This window comes from Zootoca vivipara, chromosome 4 (genome assembly GCF_963506605.1).
Source record: "Zootoca vivipara chromosome 4, rZooViv1.1, whole genome shotgun sequence".
Taxonomy (NCBI): Eukaryota; Metazoa; Chordata; class Lepidosauria; order Squamata; family Lacertidae; genus Zootoca; species Zootoca vivipara.
In genome coordinates, this window is record NC_083279.1 from 35,868,281 (window position 1) to 35,888,410 (window position 20,130).

Here is a 20,130-nt window from a genome sequence, read left to right on the forward strand (position 1 = left end):
AACTCTTAATAAACACAAAGATGCTGTACTGGAAAATGAAGCAAATGGGGGGGGGATTCAGTTCTCTGTTCTTCAGAGCATCCTTATTTACTCCGGAAAGAGCCATAGAAAAAGTGAATGATCTGAACTTACATCCTGGCTATCTTGGTCTATCCTGTCTTCTGCATGGCTAGCTACAGTCGCAAGGAACTGGAGGAGTCGATGTAAGGTGTCACAGTTGCAGGGAGGTAGAAGATAAATAAGAAGTTGCAGGGTGCTTAGTTGTTCATGGGGCTCTAATACTAAAAGAGAGGGGGGAAAGTACTCTAAGGAATGTGCTCACAGTTATGTACACAAGGACAGGCATGTTACATATCTCTCAACTGACATGATATTTCTATATAATTTATATAAACTGCAATTAAATACAGGCAACTCCCAATCTGCTCCTCTTCCACCCCACTCCACCCCTGTCACACCCTCTTCCAGGTCTGAAAACAGCCCATGTGTGCACTGTCGCATGTTCTTTGAACACAAGCAAAACTGGTGTTGCCTGTATAAGAACATAGGGAATGTCTAATCTAGAGCTGAGCCAAACGTCTCCCCTTTTCTCAGAGAGTTTCTGAGAATTTTCTCTCATTTCCCTAGAAGAAAAGGCCACTTCACAGAATTTTCTGTTGCCCACCAATTCCTTTCTTCTCCCATGACCTGGGATAATGCTATGTTTGCGCCATTGTGGAGAATGCAAAATGGTAGCCAGGCTTCCATCATAGTTGCCGCTGTTGTCACTTGTTGAGGGGGGGGAAAAAGCTTCACAATTGTCACTGAAAATACTGAATCCCATCCCTGAGAATAGGAAGAAAAATTTCAAGAGGCATTCGTGCACAGCTCTAGTCTGGGGAAAAACAGGATTCACGTCAACTTGATGAAGCAATAGGTATATTCTAATGGAGTTCATCTCAGGATAACATGAAATCAACATTTGAGGACGTTTCTAGAGAAAATTCAACTATAGATCACATTTTTACTCTTTTCTCAATCAGTGAGTGGGGCTGAATACCATATTGTCAGCATTGTGTACGTGGACAAAATCATACATTGTCTCTCACATTAGTTCCAGGTAGACAATGAGTGGGATCCAATATTCCACAAGTGGGAGGCAAGCTTACGCAGCAAATCATTCCCTCCCTCCATCCGCCCTCCAACGCTTGCACTCCCCAAAAAGCTTCTCTACAGGGTCAGGGGCCATTCAGGGAGTAAAGGGTTGTGTTGTAAATGGCTGCAGTGGATAAGAGGAATTACTGAAAAATCGGTGAAGAAAAATATGCTCTGCAGGACTGCAGGAAGGAAAGAAATAGATCTGTAGTGTGAACTTATGTTTCACTTGCACAATGTTGGCTATAACCCCAAGTGTTTGGCACTACTATTTAAAGCTTGGGAAAGCATAATAGCTTTATAAACTGCAGTCAATTTGCATGCACACATGATGAACATTGGCAACTGGCCACGCTGGAGATGCAGTCCAAAACATCTGGGCAGCACCAGGTTGAGGAAAGCTGCTTAGGATTAGCCGTAGAAGTTCATTAGGAACAGGCAATAAGTGTAACGGGAAATAATGGCAGAGCCAACATTTCTTTTGCCAACTTAAGAATATAGCCACCATCTATTTCACACTCAGAAATCAAAGTATGTTAACTTTTGTGTCCTCCCAACTCTCATTTTACACACCAAGAACTGATTACTTTATCTAGGGACTTCATCCTTAGCCCATGCTCAGAACTCCACCCATTAAACCACACTAGGTACTTGACAGCTGTTTTAAGTTTCCCGCATTTCAAAAATTTATCAAACAAGTGTTTTGGACCCTACACACATTTTAAACAGGTTAATTTAGGAACAAATCACTTCAACTGCACTTCTACACCTTACGCAGAGTTTGTGTGGTGTAGGTTTTAAGGAATATGTAAAAGCGGAGGTTGCTCTGCTTACGGAGAGTATTGATGAAAGGAGTGTAAAGTTCCCTAGTCAGGAGTGGATCAGGCATGTCACGAAGAAATTCCTTTAATAAAGCAGCCACATCATGAATGCTGTGTTCTTCATCCAACATTACATCCACACCACGGTCAAACTCTTCGCGTAACTGGAAAAATCAACACAAAGGAAAAAGGTCACATCTAGACATCTACATTATTAAACTACAAATCAAAAATAAGAGGGAATGATGCATTAGGTTAATACTTTGGCCGCCAGTTGGAAACTGTGCCATGTTCCACATCTGCTAAGAAAACAGTATAATCTGAGGAAACGGATCAAAGTCTGTATTGTGAAATGGAGTGATTTCAGTATTATTAGCAGTCAAATGGACACTTTTTAAAAAATGATTTCAATGTACAGTGTTATTTCATTGTATGGGACCATCATTCAATTTTACAGAAATCCTGTTAAGTTTGAATTTAATTTTAAATTTTAAAATTTTAAAAATAAAGTTGAATTAAACAATACAAAAGTGAAATCCTTTATGAACAATAGCCTAGACCATGTCATTGGTTGCAATGGTCCTTATAAAGCAAATTTTATCCCTTGTGGGTTTTAAATGGATCTTAAAGACCTACCTCTTTACCAGTGCCTTCAGCAACTAATTTGATCTGAATGGCTGAACTCCACAAATTTTGCCCAATTCTCTTAATTTTATATTAGTATCAGTCTTCAGGGCTTTTAGCAATGATTCAAAATATTGTTCTGAGATTTTTGTGGTCATAATTGTTTCTGGTATGTTTGATATGTGGCTTGTAATCTGCTTTGTCTAGCAAAGTTATAAAGGCATTTTTGTTCTCTTAGACTTTTTAATCAGATTCTCAGTACGCATTAAAGAAAGTGCAAAAAAGAAAGGTGTATTATAGTCTCACCTGTCTTACTCTCTTTTTTGAGCTACCAACTCGGAATATGCCCACTGTCTGAAGGCCTGAAAAATACAACAAATCACTTCTTTCACTTTGGTAGAACATGCATTATCATCACATTTTCACATTTTCTGCAGCAAACATCCTATGAATAACTATAACAACACTCAGGGGCTATCACTCCTCCAAACATAAAACCCCAAAACATAAAACCCAAACTTGTCTACAATTCAGAAAAAAGGTAGAATTGGTGAGTACTTTCCTCAGTGAAGCTTGCTGTTATGCATCAATGATTGCTTTTCAGCAACTCGGTAGTAACTATTTAAGGGTGACACTAGAGGGTAGTCTAAGACCAATCTTGACCATAACACATATGTCTCAATTATATAAAAATGCTTCAGCTTCAGCTCACTAATGTGGGCTTAAAAGTTAAGTGCATAGAGAAAAAAGTTGGCTATGGATGAACTTAGTATTGCACTCGCTCATGCGCTGCTTTCTCCCTGGCAACAGCAGGAGGCTGGAAATGGTAAATGTAGATGTGAACAACTTGTATCCCAGAATTTTAAAAATGCTAATCTGAACACCATTTTAGTTATCTCCTAGTAACAAAGGACAGATACTTCCCTTTTCTATCCTATGAATGGCAACAGCTCAAGATGTGTATACACCAGAATATTAATGCACATGTAAGTTGCACTCATCTTATTTCTCCACTTCTACGTTTGTCTATGTTCTTTTACACATAAGTGCTTTCAATTGAACTCTGTTTTCTGTTGACAATCTAGTGAGCTATGTTTGATGGAATGTATTTGCCCTGTGTGCTACCTTAAAAGGTAAAGCTAAAGGTACCCCTGACCGTTAGGTCCAGTTGCGGATGACTCTGGGGTTGCGGTGCTCATCTCGCTCTATAGGCTGAGGGAGCCGGTGTTTGTCCGCAGACAGCTTCCAGGTCATGTGGCGAGCATGACTAAGCTGCTTTTGGCGAACCAGAGCAGCACACGGAAACGCCGTTTACCTTCCCACCAGAGAGGTACCTATTTATCGACTTGCACTTTGACGTGCCTTTGAACTGCTAGGTAGGTGGGAGCTGGGACTTAGCAACAGGGAGCTCACCCTGTTGCAGGGATTCAAACTGCCGACCTTCTGATCAGCAAGGCCTAGGCTCTGCCCTCAATTAGTGCTTCCCTGCACTGCCTGAGTTCCATAAACCTTATGTCCATTGTAGGTATGTGCACAGGTATTCATTTACCTGTGTGCACAACCATTAAAAAAATGTGAAATATTAGTTTTCTGATATACCACACGTGCACATATTATTGATCTTCATGTCATTGTTTACAGGTTGTGTGTGTGTGTGTGTGCGCACGCGTGCACCATATCTGGCCCTTCTATGAGCCAACAGAGGTGTGATGACAAGTGGTGAATTAAAACAAAGTAAAGATACAGGTGGCACTACTGAAACTCCATCAATGCACATGACAGAGTTATATACTTGGTAAAACACACTTGCTTTTTCTCAAGTAGCATGGGAAACCAAAGTGGCATTATCCATGTCTGTCACAGATGTATAATCTGCCTGCAGCACTTTTGGATCTTTTAGATTTTTTTTAAAAAACTGAAGGAATAGGCTACATGAAGGCAAAGCTGAAGTAGACATAAGGTTGGAGTAGACATAAATACATGTACAAATTTTGCCTTCTGGTGTGTTGGATGGATACATGTCTCCCAACAGATTTCCAACTGTAATTTGAAACTTGTGAACAATGTACAGTGTTACCTTGGTTCTCAAACGCCTTGGTACTCAAACAACTTGGAACCCAAACAACTTGGAACCCAAACACTGCAAACCTGGAAGTATGTGTTCCGGTTTGCGAACTTTTTTAGGGAACTGAACACGCTCCGTTTTGAGTGTTACGCTTCCAATTTGAGTGCCACGCTTCCATTTTGAGTGCCACAGTTCCGTTTTGAGTGTTACGCTGAGGTCTGTCTGTTTTTGCTATTTATTTTGCATTTTTGTGACTCTTTTTTGTTTTGTTTTTGTGACTGTGTGGAACCCAGTTCAGCTACTGATTGATTGTGTGACTGCAGTACATTGTTTATTGCTTTCATTTTATGGATCAATGGTCTTGTTAGTAAAATTCATGTTAAATTGCTGTTTTAGGGGATATTTTTAAAAGTCTGGAATGGATTGATCCATTTTGCATTACTTTCTATGGAAAAGAGCACCTTGGTTTTGGAACGCCTTGGTTTTGGAATGCCTTGGTTTTGAAACGGACTTCCGGAACGGATTAAGTTTGAGAACCAAGGTACCACTGTAATCCATTATGTATTGAAATGTCCACTTTATGAGGGTCCAAAGGAAATAAGATTTTTCAAGTTTAACAAGAAGTTCTGATCAAGTTCTGATCTACTTTTTGTCAGGAGTTATTTATCTGTTTGTGACATATAGAACAACTGTTTCCTTTAGCTGTAAAGAAACTTTAAATGGAAAGAGGTTGTGTCAGGTTTTTTTATTGTATTGGGAAAAAGGTTTTAGTATAACTATACTGTCTTTTAACTTTTATCTTATTATTTATCTTTATTTCATTGTTTATATATCTGAAACTTTATACTGAAGTTTTATATTGGAAGTCGGCAAGGCCAATGGCTAGTAAAATAAATACAAGATGGTCTATCACCTGCCTTTCATTACCAGGTTGAATCATACTTACCATGTTTTTCTAAATGCTGGCAGCAGCTGTCCACAACTCGAGGAACCTGCCTGTAAATAGGATTGAGGCTTAGTTTCTTGTCCCTGGACTTTTCTTTTTTGCTCTGTGCTTCAGCAGGCAATGACAGCTGTAGGGCTTCTAGCAGTCGAGATTGACTGTCATCAAGATCCGTAATGGAGTCCACAGACATTGCACCCTGCAACATACACAAAGACATACAATTAACATGGGTGTTGGTGGGAGAGAATCCCATTCATAGTCTTCCTTCACAGTAGAGGTAGCCATGAATAAAAATACCTTCAAAAACACATGGGAGAGATTCTTACATAAACAGAAAACAGGAAAGTCAATTCTGACTCAAGATGGTGGTCTGAAATGTGACTTTGTTATGACTTTGCCCTATTCTTGGCATGATGGGTCCAAACTACACTGATCTGGATGCCTCTGAAGACATCATCACCCAACTCAACACAAGGATTCTTGAGGGGGAGGCAGTGATCTTCATTTGCGTTTGGACACCAGGGACCATTCTGAATTAAGACGGTGGACTGAAATGTGACTTTGGCGTGACTGCACCTGATTTTTGGTGTGACGGGTCCAACCTCTAAAGACATAATTGCCCAGTTTGGTGTAACTTTGTCCAAATTTGTCCTGGGTCCAAACCATTCTGTTTGGATCTTCTCACCCAATTTGCTGGGACAGCTCACAACTGTGCCCATTTGGATGCCTCTTGAGATATTGTAACCCAACTTGTCATGAAGGTTCCTGAAGTGGAGGTGGTGGTCTTCGTCTATGTTTGGACATTGGGTACCATTTTGAATCAAGATGGCAGACTGAAATATGACTTATGTGTAACTTTGCCCAATTTGGTGTGATGATTACAAACAAGGTTTTCTGAGGTGGAGGAAGTGGTTTTTGATGATATTGGGATACCACTGGATGCAATGAGCCATGCATTCTGCTGTATGTGGGTACACAGCCCCAAAATTCACAAATTACACCATCCATTTAAAAATCACATTTTAAAAGGGGGGGGGGTTGATATTCCAAGTTCCAGGCAGTGCCCAGCATTCCCTGCTAGCACCTTACAGAACAGAAGACACTTCTACTACAGTGGTACCTCTGGTTAAGAACTCAATTCATTCCGGAGGTCCGTTCTTAACCTGAAACTGTTCTTAACCTGAAGCACCACTTTAGCTAATGGGGCCTCCTGCTGCCGTTGCACGATTTCTGTTCTCATCCTGAAGCAAAGTTCTTAACCTGAGGCACTATTTAGAGGAGTTTGTAACCTGAAGCATTTGTAACCTGAAGCATTTGTAACCCAAGGTACCACTGTATAATAAAACACAATAGCCATTTTTAGAAGGGAAAATTGCTTTATTCCTCGGACAGGCCAACATAGGAATCTGCTATTCACGGGCACAACCAGTCCAATAGAAAAAGTGTACATAATGGAAGATACTGCCTTTCAGGGCAAAGCATAAATCATAAAACCATTTAAAGGCAAAACTACAAAGCACAACATACAAACATTTCATTCTACACCAGCAATAAAATAACAGTTAAAATCACATCTTAAGATGGTAGAACAATATTAGGATTGCATTACCACCACAATTAATCAAGCTTGAAACTCATTTGAAAACAATAAAAAAGAGCTGAATATACCTCCATTGGGAGGAAAATTCACAATGAATGATGGGGCCATCACTAAAAAAAGACGACTATTTTTTTGTGTCCACAAACGTGAAAGACCTTATAAGAGGGTCCATGATCAAGGACTCTGCCACCAGATCTAGTTATCTTCCGCTTGGACTACTGCAATGCGCTCTACGTGGGGCTACCTTTGAAGATGACCCGGAAACTACAACTAATCCAGATTGCGGCAGCTAGACTGGTGACTGGGAGCGAGACTGGCCGCCGAGACCACATAACACCGGTCTTGAAAGATCTACATTGGCTCCCAGTACGTATCCGAGCACAGTTCAAAGTGTTGCTGCTGACCTTTAAAGCCCTAAATGGCCTCGGTCCAGTATGCCTGAAGGATCGTCTCCACCCCCATCGTTCTGCCCAGACACTGAGGTCCAGTACCGAGGGCCTTTTGGTGGTTCCCTCGTTGTGAGAAGCTAAGTTGCGGGGAACCAGGCAGAGTGCCTTCTTGGTGGTGGCGCCTGCCCTGGGGAACACCCTCCCATCAGATGTCAAATAGAAAAACAGCTACCAGATTTTTAGAAGACATCTGAGGGCAGCCCTGTTTAGGGAGGCTTTTAATGTTTAATAGATTATTTTATTCCATTTTTCTGTTGGAAGCCGCCCAGAGTGGCTGGGGAAACCCAGCCAGATGGGCGGGGTATAAATAATAAATTATTATTATTATTATTACTACTACTACTACTACTACTACTACTATTACTGTATTATCATCTAAGGGCTGGGCGTAGGCCTTAAAAAGTCTAGTCTCTAGCTATCTCTAGCTAATTAGGACTTTAAATTGGGCCTGGAAATGTTCTAGCAGCCACTGGAGCTGGTACAGAATCAGTGTAATATGTTCCAACTTTGTGAATCTTATTTTCTGGATGATGTCCTAGTAGAAAATACAGGGAGGAAAAAATTCTAAACATCGTTTTTTCATTTTGAAAGAAAGCCCACCAAAAATACCACTAATGGGCAGCACAAACAGCCTGTATCTGTTCAGTGAGGAAAAACCTTTCTCTTAATTATCTTGTGTAGAGCATATGGATGTGTGACTGACTGCTGACTAACACTGGATAATATACACTGGCATAAAATAAAAATCTCCAGTCATAAGATTCTTTATCTGTACTGTACACAAGTGTTATTCTATAAGTAAAGGAAGCCATAGTCAAACAATTTGAATAAATAAAATGTGTGGCTTCAAGCTAACTTGAAATCTTGCCCATTCTTTTTTGACTTTTTTTGGTTAGACCTAATAACAGGTTGCATGATTGTGGGTTTTAGAAGTTTGACTCCAGTTATTTTTATGAACCTCAATAGGTTTTTCTTTAACCTATGCAAGGAAAAAGCAATTTAACTTATTCCAATGCTATTTTTTAAAATGTTAGAATCGAACCAGGAGTCTAATTACACAAGTTTTTTTATTATTATATTTTGAGGATGAAATGAGTAACTGGATGAACAATAGTCTCATAAGCATGTAACCCATCTACTATAAACAGCTTCTTCTTCTTTAAGTGACTGAGTGCTTTAATAATTTGAGAAAGACCAACCAGAATCTGACTGGGGAAAAGGAAAGTTTCCAAAGAATCCTTGTGTCCCCTGAGGTGTTGGCAAGAGACTTGTGTCCATTTCATTCTCTCCCACGAACAGCTGGGAATGAGAGATGACCATTAAAATTGCAACGACTATCAACTGAATCAGGGCTGAGTTTAATTTAACTATGGAAGACCAGCTCTGAGATTTTAACTTCTGTAAGAAAGGCAGCGCCTGGGAAAGTCCCATAAAAGCCTGCAGCTCATGCAAATCCACTGATAGAAAACTTACTCTCCTCCTTGCTCGTGGAGCTGGTTCTGGTGTGTTAGGAGAAGTAGATTCGTTTGGTGTTTCCGAGGTGGAGCTAAGAGATGAGTTACTGCTTGAGAGTTCTTTGTTCTGTCTTTTACTCCCAAATGGTAAAAGGGAAGGTACAAATTCTGAAACATCCCTCTGCTCTTCCCTATGAGTATCTTGTTTCAATTTGTAGGCCCGATCATTAGCGATCACTTGTGATAAAGGCATTCCAAAAGCCTGGGGTACGAATTCTGGAAAACAAAAATTACAAATTACTTTTTAGATTTCAAGTGCTAAGCCTAACAACCTCAAGAGGGTCCTTCTTACATTTTATAATGTCACTCAACACATTAAAATGGATTCCACGAATCCCAGGCAGCAGATATTATTGTACAAAGCAGAGTGTTATAATTTTAAATCTGCTCGGTGAGTCTCCACAAAGTCTCAGAAGCAGTTGCATGGGGACGTGTCAGAATAGGTGGAGAATGGTGGGTGGAAGAGACATAGAAAGAGAGATTAGGAAGGGGATAGGGAGCTTGAAGACTCAAGTACTACATTAAGAAGGGTTTCCCTCAAAGCCCATGCGATTTGTCAAAGGATGGCGTCTAAAAAGCAGGTGATTTATTTTAAGTGTGGGGAAAATGGCAGCTATGCAAACTTGAATCCAATTATTTCCCCCCATCATCTACCAAATATCAACACTTGTTTTCCCCCCAACATACACACAGACACATGTTCTGTTCAATTTAATTTGTGTATGTATAATTTTATATCGTGATTTAGATTTCTTTTGACTACTGTGAAAGTACTAAGCATAATAGGAAGTTATATAAAATTGTAAAAGCAGCAAAATACAGAACAAACAATGCTTGAAAAACATTTCTGAAAAATAAAGAACATGCCATTTTACATTCGCCAGGAGAATTCCCTCTTTTGGATAGGCAATTGCCTACCAACATTACTACTGAAATCGTTTGAACAATTCAAACATAAACAGAAAGAAACACTTTATATTATCATAGAATGGGTAGAAAGTAAACATGGGAAAAAAATATATCAATTTTTCTGGCTATAATAAATGAAAAAAAATCAAATATTTATTCACAGCAGTGCATCTTTTCCTGGAAGTAATGAGGAACGGAACGAGACAAGGATCAGCACTCCACAAGGTACAGCAAAACAGCAGTTCCTACGATACACATAACCTACATAGCCAAATTGGGAAGTTCTCAGTTGCTGAAATGATCATCAAGGGAGATACCCACATTGTCCTTCCAAAGAAAAAGCCTAATTATAATGCAACAAGAACCCTCTGCCTTAAATTAACTTTAAAGGATTCAAATGTTCCCATACTACACATACACTATTTTATTTTACTGTATCATATTTCAGAGAGTGTGGTGGTGCTTAGAGTCATCTCAAGGATAAAATGTTTTAGGAACAAAGGAACTGGGACTAATCTGCCAGCTGATTGGACATCCTGAGAACCATTTATTCATATGAAAAATGACATTGTTTCTTCCTTAGTCTGCAAACACTGAATCTTCTACTTGGCTACAAAGGTGAAAAGATTAAAATCTCTTCCCCCCCTCTCTCTCTTGTGTGTGTGTGTGAGAGAGAGAGAGAGAGAGAGAGAGAGAGAGAGAGCGCTGTAGTGAAGGAGATGTGAGGAAGACAGAATAAACTGTTAAGCTTCAGTTGCAGTAGCTAGCTCGGTTTTAAACTTCACTTTTTATTTTTTTTCTACAACTGTTGCAATGCTGTTTGTCCTCTTGAACTGAGCCATGCAAAACAATAAATGAAAAAGGCTATTCAGATTTTAGAACTATTCCTCCTTTTAATTAAACAGCAGGCACAGATATAAAAAATATCAAAACAAGGTTGGCGTTAACGCCTTGCAGCAGCCCTTTTCTTATTTTGTTTGCAATGACCTTTAAAGATGACAGCATTTATTTAGCCACTGGAGCTATTTCACTGACAAAAGGAAGGAAAGACTATGCTTGGCTTTTAAAGGAATGGAAGCACCATTGGTTTCTGTTCCGTCTTGAAGTATTAGAGAGCACTAACAATATATCAAATAGCAGGAAAGTGTACTGCCAAGGGATGGAGTGATGTAAATAGCTGTGAGAAGAGGGATGGTCACATCACAAAGGCACTGAAGGCTCCTTTTTCAAACTGCAATACATTTGTTTTGCTCTATATATTTCCTAATAAGAATACACATGGGGACAAGAGAGGGCTTTTTATTAGAAGAATAGCCATGCCCCCACCCCAAACCTCAAAAGTCTTCGATTTTAAGCTTTCCAAGAGGAGGAGGAAGAGGAGGAGGAGGAGGAGGAGGAGGAGGAGGAGGAGGAGGAGGAGGAGGAGGAGGAGGAGGAGGAGAAGACGAAGAAGAAGAAGAAGAAGAAGAAGAAGAAGAAGAAGAAGAAGAAGAAGAAGAAGAAGACAAAGAAGACGACGACGACGAAGAAGAAGAAGAGGAGGAGGAGAAGGAGTAGTTTGGATTTGATACCCCGCTTTATCACTACCCGAAGGAGTCTCAAAGCGGCTAACAATCTGCTTTCCCCTCCTCCCCCACAACAGACACTCTGTGAGGTGGGTGGGGCTGAGAGACTTCAGAGAAGTGTGACTAGCCCAAGGTCACCCAGCAGCTGCATGTGGAGGAGCGGAGACGCGAACCCGGTTCCCCAGATTACAAGTCTACCGCTCTTAACCACTACACCACACTGGCTCTCAGTTCCAAAACATCATGTCTTGCTCAAAGTGGTTCAGAATGAAAAAGCAGGCACATCCACACAATTGTTTGTTCAGTTGTGGGGCATTATTACAGAAGGCTATCATACCCATTCTACAATGATACAGAGTTGTGTGGCTGGGACAGAAGGGAATTCGTTTTGCCTCCATTAAAGCTAAATCTACTTTACATACAACAAGCTTTCCTGCAGTAATAGTCACTGTAATCAACTGAACCAACTTAAAAGAAGACATGATTTAAAATCATATAACTACGGATGCTCACTCCAATTTCTAATTTGCTTCTCATTTGTTCACATGGTCCAAGAGCATGTCAAAGCACTAGAAGTAAAAAACTCCTAGGAAAATGAGAAGCTCTAGGCTCACCATTCGTTCATCCTGAGGAATCAAGCGATTGTCTATGTAAGTCAGGAATGGGTAACCTGTGCTCTCCCACCAGATGTTGTTAGATCCCAAGTTCCATCATCCTTGACCAATTATCATGCTTGCTGGGAATGATGGGAGTCCAACAAGAGCTGGAGGACCACAGGAGTTGATGTCAACAGAAGGAAGGTGATTATTTCTGGTCTGCAAAGTCTCACGTTCCCAACAGAAGCACAGTGTGACTTGCCTATAGCCCAGGCATCCCCAAACTGCGGCCCTCCAGATGTTTTGGCCTACAACTCCCATGATCCCTAGCTAACAGGACCAGTGTTTGGGGAAGGTGGGAATTGTAGTCCAAAACATCTGGAGGGCCGAAGTTTGGGGATGCCTGCTATAGCCCATGATGACCAGCACAGTAGGCATGTGCTCAAATACTTTGGGATTCCTGCATGTCTATCAGTATAACAACCAACAATACCTCTGAATTACCCCAACACTAGTTATGTAAAGAAGCCCTTGCTTAACGAAAGACAACTATTTATGAGCTTCTCTGCATAAAATCATGTCAAAGTGGGGTTATGAAACATAATCTAAATCTAAAACTGCCAGCTAGTGTCTCCTCACTACTCCCCAAGAACTAAACCAGAGGCTTAGCATGAAAAAGTGAGACAGCTGCAAACAGTGCTTGCAGGCAGGCGGAATTAGGAGAAAGCCACGGTGAATGAGAACACTCAAGACACATCTGTGCTAGGACGCCTACACGTGCTGTGCCGTACTGAGCAGAATGTTTGTTTTGGATATGTTGCCTGGCAATGGAAGGCATTCATTTTATAAAATAAACTTCTGAGAGGCTTGTTAAAAAACACAATTGTGCGAGCACAGAAAAGAACATTTTTTCTACTCGCTGTCAAGCATAAAGGGGAAGGGTGGGGAGTCGGGGGTTGGCTATGAATGCTGCTTAGGAGGGCGTGGGTTGACCATGAATCAAGTCACTGCACTGTACTCACATCCTCACAGAGAGGAACAATACTGAGCGGGTTCATTGTGCTGCACAAAGAAACACCCCACAAGGAAAAATGAAGGCATAATCTGCTTGGAAGACAAACCATTTTTCAAGTTTTTTTTTCAAGTTTCACGTACATTCAAAGCATATACTACCGGTAGCAGTTCCACAGAAACCATGCTCACTCCCAGTAACCAGCTTGGGAAAGCTTACCAAAGCAAAATACTGTGGTCTGAAAAATGTTAAGGCCAGCAGTGAACCTTAAGGTTACCAAGGGACTAATCTCAGGGAAGCGTGAAGTCCAGATATGCGCTCAATTTCAAGTTGGCTTTCAATACAACACAGACGGCTGGCGTGTGTTGATAGGACTGGAAAGAGGGACATTCCAGGATGAATGTCATCCTCAGAAATGGAAAGAAGATTCTGTACCAACCAAGGAGGAATGGCAGACTAAATCAATGGACTGTGCTGAAATGGCTTAGCTTTTTAATGTGTGGATTATCTGAAATGTCATAGCACACATATAAGCTCACTAGTACCGTGTTTCTCATATTATAAGACATGTCTTATATTTATTTTTTCCTCAAAAAAACACACTATGGCTTATTTTCAAGGGATGTCTTATTTTTTTCCTCCTCCTCCTGCCGCGGCCGGCATTGCTGCTGCGCCTATCACTATGTCTTATTTTCGGGGTATGGCTTATATTCTTGAATGCTTAAAAATCCTGCTATGGCTTATTTTATGGGTATGTCTTAAAATATGAGAAACAGGGTAGGATTAACTTAAACCAAACAGTTAATGCTAAAAGAGCACTAGGGATAAATTATTAATTGCAGTAATGAAGGAGATGCAGTGTTACAAATTTTTAATTTTTTTTATAAAAAATGCCAAAAGGAGTGGGGGTAAGTAAAAAAATGCGTATTTGTTGGGAAATATCAGATTGTTTTCATGTCAAAATATCTCGGGGGGGGGGAATAAAATTATTTTTTAAAAAAAAAGGAAAGAGGGACATAAATACAGTCACCTCAATGGTACCTGATTCTGTCTAACTGCACCATCTAGTTGCTGCTTTAAGCCACCTTGCTATCTGTTCTGGTGTTTTTAGTTGACATTCTAATTTTGTCTTAGTCATTTTATTGCTGCGTCATTCATTGTGTTGTTATTTTAAATTGTTAACTGTCTTGGGAGCCATCTGGAAAGCCAGACAAAAAGATACAAATATAAACAATGAATAAAATAATCTGTGGCAGCCACAAAAATAACCTCATTGGTACAAAGCCTCAACAAGTGAATCCACCACACCAGGAAGCTGCTTATTAATATACCCTGCACATGCATGTGGGCGAGAGCAGTCTTTGGGTGTCATCAAGAGCCTGGTTAGTTCCACCTGCCTTATCCCACTCCTCCGTTCCAGGAGAAGTTGTTGCTGGAAGGAACTGAAGAGGGACACACACACACACACACACACACACACACACCAAACACCACCACCACCACCAAACCCATGGCAGGGGTGCCATTCCATTTAGCCCTGGAAATAATGTCTCTGGTTGGGAGGCAGGGCATGGTGTAAGAGGCTGACACAGGTGGGTTAGGGAGGTCAACCAGGATGTGAAGCGGGCTACCAAACCAGTTTGTTGCATTTTGGAAAACTCTAATCACTTAGCTAATTGTTTATGGTGTCTTTAATATCCATAATATCCATTTGTTTCATTTTTTTGAAACCTTCCCTACATTACTAAGGACTTATTGCAACACTGATGTGTTTTGAAATGTATTGCTAAAGTGAGTACTGAAATGCTTTTTTTTTTTGCTTTAATATATTGCTGCTGTTATTTGCTTTGTATATTGCGATCTGCCCTTGAACACAAATTTCCTTTGTGGAAAGATAATACACAAATAAATACTTCATCCCAGCTAATTTATCTTCCTAAAAGCACGCTAACACTTTTAAATTGTGAGCCACACAAACTTGCACCAGGGAGGGGATTATATAGCTCACCTGATTCCTGTTTAAGGCGATTTAGGAAATCGGAGTAAAAATTGTATTGGTAATACTTTTAAGAATGCATATCATATAGGAAAGCAGTCACACTAAGCAAGTTCATCCCTACCAAACCCAGGTTTAGCTAATCATAAGAACAGTGTGCTGCCCAAGACCACAAGTTTTCAAAATTTATCCCGAGTGCTACAATTAATAACAGTTTAGTTTGTTTTTGAATTTGACACCCTCTCCCCTAAACAATGGAGAAGTACTACACTTGGGCCAGATTTAGAAGGCTTTTCAGGGGGCACTTCTCACAGGCTGTCTACTCAAGTGGTGTGAGTGATTCTGATCAGATCCATGCAAGCAAATATATCACCTTACATAGCAGAGATAAATCATGACAAATATTTGTATCAAAGACATAAAGCAGGGGAAAATGTAAGTAAAAATGGGGAATTCAAACACAGAACAAATGGAAGCAGGTGCTGAAGATTCACCTCACCTAGGAACACCATTTGATCCGTGGCCAGACCTGAAGAAATATATTCTTTCAACTTAAAAAATAATTAATATTGTCCTCAACTCACTTTAAAAATGCAGCTGTACCGAGAGTCTCACAGCTAACCAATGCAAAGTTAATTAAGTCAGATTCATACTGGAACCCACAGAACTGCAGCAGCCCATTAATAACTCATTTCATTGTTAGACTGTGAAATCTTCTCCTTAGCTATAATGAAAGTACGACGTAAGATTTGCCACTCTCAGAATACAATGCCAACTGGCTTTAAGCATAGAGGATGAATGCTCGGATGAAGATAAAATGGAAATTGGATTTTTATTATTTTTCTCCAAGTGCTGGAAATGGCTTGTCCAGCTTTTGGGAAACAGGATTTAGCAGCGGTGTGTGTGTGTGTGTGTGTGTGTGTGTGCGCAAAAATGTTAACTTCTCCTTACTTCTTTTGTCTGTCAGATTTCCAAACGGGACATTGCTGTTTTGATACAATCTTATGGCTTAAATGCCTTTAAGTCATTCTGTAGTCGCTTGCTTGCTTTAGGGGGGCAATCCTAACCCCGGTCTCAGAAGGGCTAGCACGGGCCAAATGCCAGAATGGGATCCACTGGAACCCAGGACACCTCAGCCCGTCCTGACCCTCATTATGCTTTGTTTTGGTGCTTTCTGCTGGCAGGGATCCCACCACCAACACTTCCAGCCACTTATTTGGCTGGGAGAAGGTAAAAGTCTATGCCGGAGTGATAATGGTATCACTCTACAGGTAGCACCTACTAAGAGGCTGGGCAGAACAATATTTCTGCTCATTCTAGCCCCTGCTCTTATATGATGATGATAATAATAATAATAATAATAATAATAATAATAATAATAATAATAATATATTTGTACCACATCCATCTGACTGGGTTTTCCCAGACACTCTGGGCAGCTTCCAACATACCGTATATAAAAACATAATAAAACATTAAACTTTAAAAACATTCAACCAACACACAAGGGGGTTTGGACCTCTCTGCCCATGAATCAAATCAAAAGCAAAGGAGCAACAGCCATGTTAATGAAGTTCAAGTTTCTCTGTAAATAGAATATTTATGTCATTGTGTGTGTGTGTGTGTGTGTGTGTGTGTATATATGTGTGTGTGTGTGTATATATGTGTGTGTGTGTGTGTGTGTGTGTGTGTGTGTGTATATATATATATATATATATATATATATATATATATATATATTGCATCTCCTTAAAGTGAGGGTTTCTTTAAAGAAAAACTGTCCACCTGAAAACAAGTAAATAAATACGTTTTTCAAAAATTTTATTTTAACCGTGACTCCATTTTTGTAATGCACCAAGTATTTAATACATACGTTTTACTGTACCTTTATCTTTGTTTTTTTCCTTTCCAAGGGAATCCAGTTTCTTTCGTAATGATTTCTTCCTCTTCTGTCCATCTACAAATAAAAATATTTGATATATTTTAAGAAGAGAAAAAGGTGTCAAGATAAAAGAATGCAGCAGAACTGATATTGAACAATAACTAATCCCCCACGACAAGAGCATATAGATTTTCTTTTAATTAAAAAAAAAAACATCCAAATGAGGTCTTGCCTACAAACCCTTCACCTGATTATAATACCAAAGGACATAGATACTTACTTCTAGAAGAGTTAATATAATATTACAGTTCTTAAAGAATGAATCTTTGCCTAGGAAAATACATGTGTGCTATTTTGCTACACCTTTTGAGAAACTGAGTGTGTGTCTGTGTACACCCATGTACCTGAAGATTTGGTCAATCAGGTGAATGTCTTTTTTATTTCAAATATTTATATGCCACTTAATACTCAGAATTTCTAAGTGCTGTATATAAAATGTTTTTTATAAGAAAAATTGAAATTAATCCTAAAAATAGAAAACTATGTTAACATGCCTGCTGAAATATATCTAGCCCGGATCTTTAATCCATCTAAAGGTTATACTTATTATATCTTCACAGCAATGAAATCTTTACAAGGTGCTTCAAAAGGCAAACACAGGAAAGCAATTTATCAGGGACTAAAGATTTAAAGCACTCATTGGTAAAGTTCATGGTAAGAATGTTATCTTTCACCAAAATACTTTCCTATCTTTTGCACAGCTGAATTTTCATTGATGTTGGGGGGTGGACAACCAATGTGTCTACTCCACTAGCTCCTCGAGTTTTCCACAGAGTCCCTCACTACTTTCTGAAGAAGCACTTGGGAGAGCTTTGCAACAACCCTCAAGAGCATGGCCTTCCTTTTCATACTCAGATCAAAGCAGTGTCATGTGTTGTCATAAGGCATGATGCTGTGTGACAGTGCACTGCACCACAAATCTCCCTCCTACATGCATGTAGCTCAAGTGGCCAAACCAAACATGATTACATGGTTGGGGAGGGCCATGCCCAATCATGCCCCTGAAAAGATACTCCAAGAGAATCCTGCTCTCATTGTTGTAGCCTTTTCAAGCCTTGAAGACTGGATGTTGGCAGATCATTAACACAACATATATGCAGAATCCAAACCCTGGCTGGTAAAACATCATGGTTTAATCAATCAGCAGGGCTGCATCGCTACTCACACCAGAAGGCAGCAGCGGCAGTCAAATCACTGCCCCAGCCTGGAGTGCAAATTGGCCTGTGGTGACAGCAGGTTTGGCTCAGCCAGGCTTCCTGACCCCACCGTTTTTTGCCCTGGCTGGCATGAGCAATAGGATTGCAGATGTAGTGGCGCCACTGCAGTTTCATTAAGCCCTGATGCCCCTGAATCAGGGATTCGATTGCAGTGTCGAGGAATAACACAGATCATATGCAAAGTCTCTGATGTTATGGCAGAGAATGTGAATTCATCTTCCAGTCATTATGAGAAGACCATCAAACAAGCTTCCATTTCAAAGTAGGAAACTAAAACTTTAGTTTGTTCTTCTATCGTCTCCCACTCTAGTAAATAATCCACGTGGGCTCAGGAGCTTGGACATAACATCGATATGGAACAGTGGGAGAGATTGTGGGTTGAAGATCTAAAATTTACAGCATGTTATAATTTACGGGAGAACTGCTGGCATTTAACACCATGTAAGCTGGCTAAAATGTATGGGGGAATAAGCCCAAGGTGCTGGAGGTGCAAAAAGGAGGAAGGCACATATTTCCACATGTGGTGGTCCTGCCCAAATATAAAAGAATACTGGACCAAAATATACAAGGAGTTAAAGAAAATGTTTAAAATGACATTTAAAAAAACACCTGAGATGTTCCTTTTAAATATATTACCATCCAAAATAAGAAAGGAAATAAGATCTTAATTTTTATATGGTGTGACTGCTGCCAGAATTTTGGTGGCAAAAAGCTGGAAAAGCGAGACGCTACCTACAATAATAGACTGGTAAATACAGATGTTAAACTATATATGATTGGCAAAACTGACCGATTCAAAAAGAGATATATCTGTGCAAAAAGTAACAAAAGAGTGGAGTGTGTACAAAAATTATCTTAAAATACACTATCCAAATAACTCTCTACTCATGGATATTGAATAATGTTTGAGAAAATTAGGAATGATAAAAGTGGAAATGAAAAGGAAAAAAAGGATACTGTTAGTAAAAACCTGTGAAATACAAGATATATAAAAATGTATAAGGGACGGGAGGGACGGGAAGTATCTGTGTATAGATGTAATGATTGTATTTATTCTTTATTTGTTCTTTTTTGTGATGGTAGACTTGGTCGAAATGCTTTTAGATGTGGTTTTTTCTTTTTTCTCTTTCTCTTTTTCTTTTTCTTTTTTTGTATTTGTATTACGTTGTATTTTTTGGTATATTTGTGCTTTTACTCTTTGTGCTTTTAAACAATAAAATTTAAAATTATCCATTAAGAAAAAACAAAGTAGGAAACAAAAAATGGGCAGAACTTTACAGCTCTATCGTTCACATCTAATTATGAAAATCTGTAACAGAAACAGTAATATAGTCTTTTTACCCAAATATTATCATATCTGGGAACCTTTCATGCCTGCCAAGGTGAAAAGCAGGGGGCAGGTTAACTTGATAGCAGTGGACTGGGCCAGCAAGGGCAGTGGGAAGGATCCAAGGTACTTCACACCCTTTCTCTCCCAACAGCCCTCTTTCCCCAGCTGGGAAACCATAGAAACAGAGAACTGTAGAGTTGGAAGGTACCCCAAGGGCCATCAAAATCCATTCCCCTGCAGTGCAAGAATACAGTTAAACCCTTCCTCAGCTGGTTAAATCTTGCCTCCCCTGTGGTTCCCATGATGACTGGCCCCATGCTGCTATTATGCTTTTTTCTAAGCTTAACAGCAACATGGGAGAGTTGAGGAATTTCCATCAGAATTGTGGGAAGCGGTGTAAAAGATTAAAA

The 20,130-nt window shown here is 39.8% G+C and overlaps 1 protein-coding gene across 4 annotated transcripts in view; it reads right to left on the bottom strand.

Annotated features, from left to right (window-relative positions):
* The window catches only part of ARHGAP6 (Rho GTPase activating protein 6), a 203,094-nt gene that overhangs the window by 29,225 nt on the left and 153,739 nt on the right, over positions 1-20,130 (bottom strand). For 3 of the 4 annotated variants that reach the window (XM_060273488.1, XM_035116653.2, XM_035116655.2), the window contains exons 3-8: positions 17,105-17,188; positions 9,113-9,369; positions 5,591-5,786; positions 2,886-2,941; positions 1,969-2,119; positions 133-281 (exon numbers count right to left, since the gene is read on the bottom strand). In XM_060273488.1, the coding sequence (XP_060129471.1) occupies positions 133-281; positions 1,969-2,119; positions 2,886-2,941; positions 5,591-5,786; positions 9,113-9,369; positions 17,105-17,188 (893 nt within the window). The remainder of the gene's footprint in view (positions 1-132; positions 282-1,968; positions 2,120-2,885; positions 2,942-5,590; positions 5,787-9,112; positions 9,370-17,104; positions 17,189-20,130) is intronic. The other variant, XM_035116652.2, reaches the window with a different exon arrangement.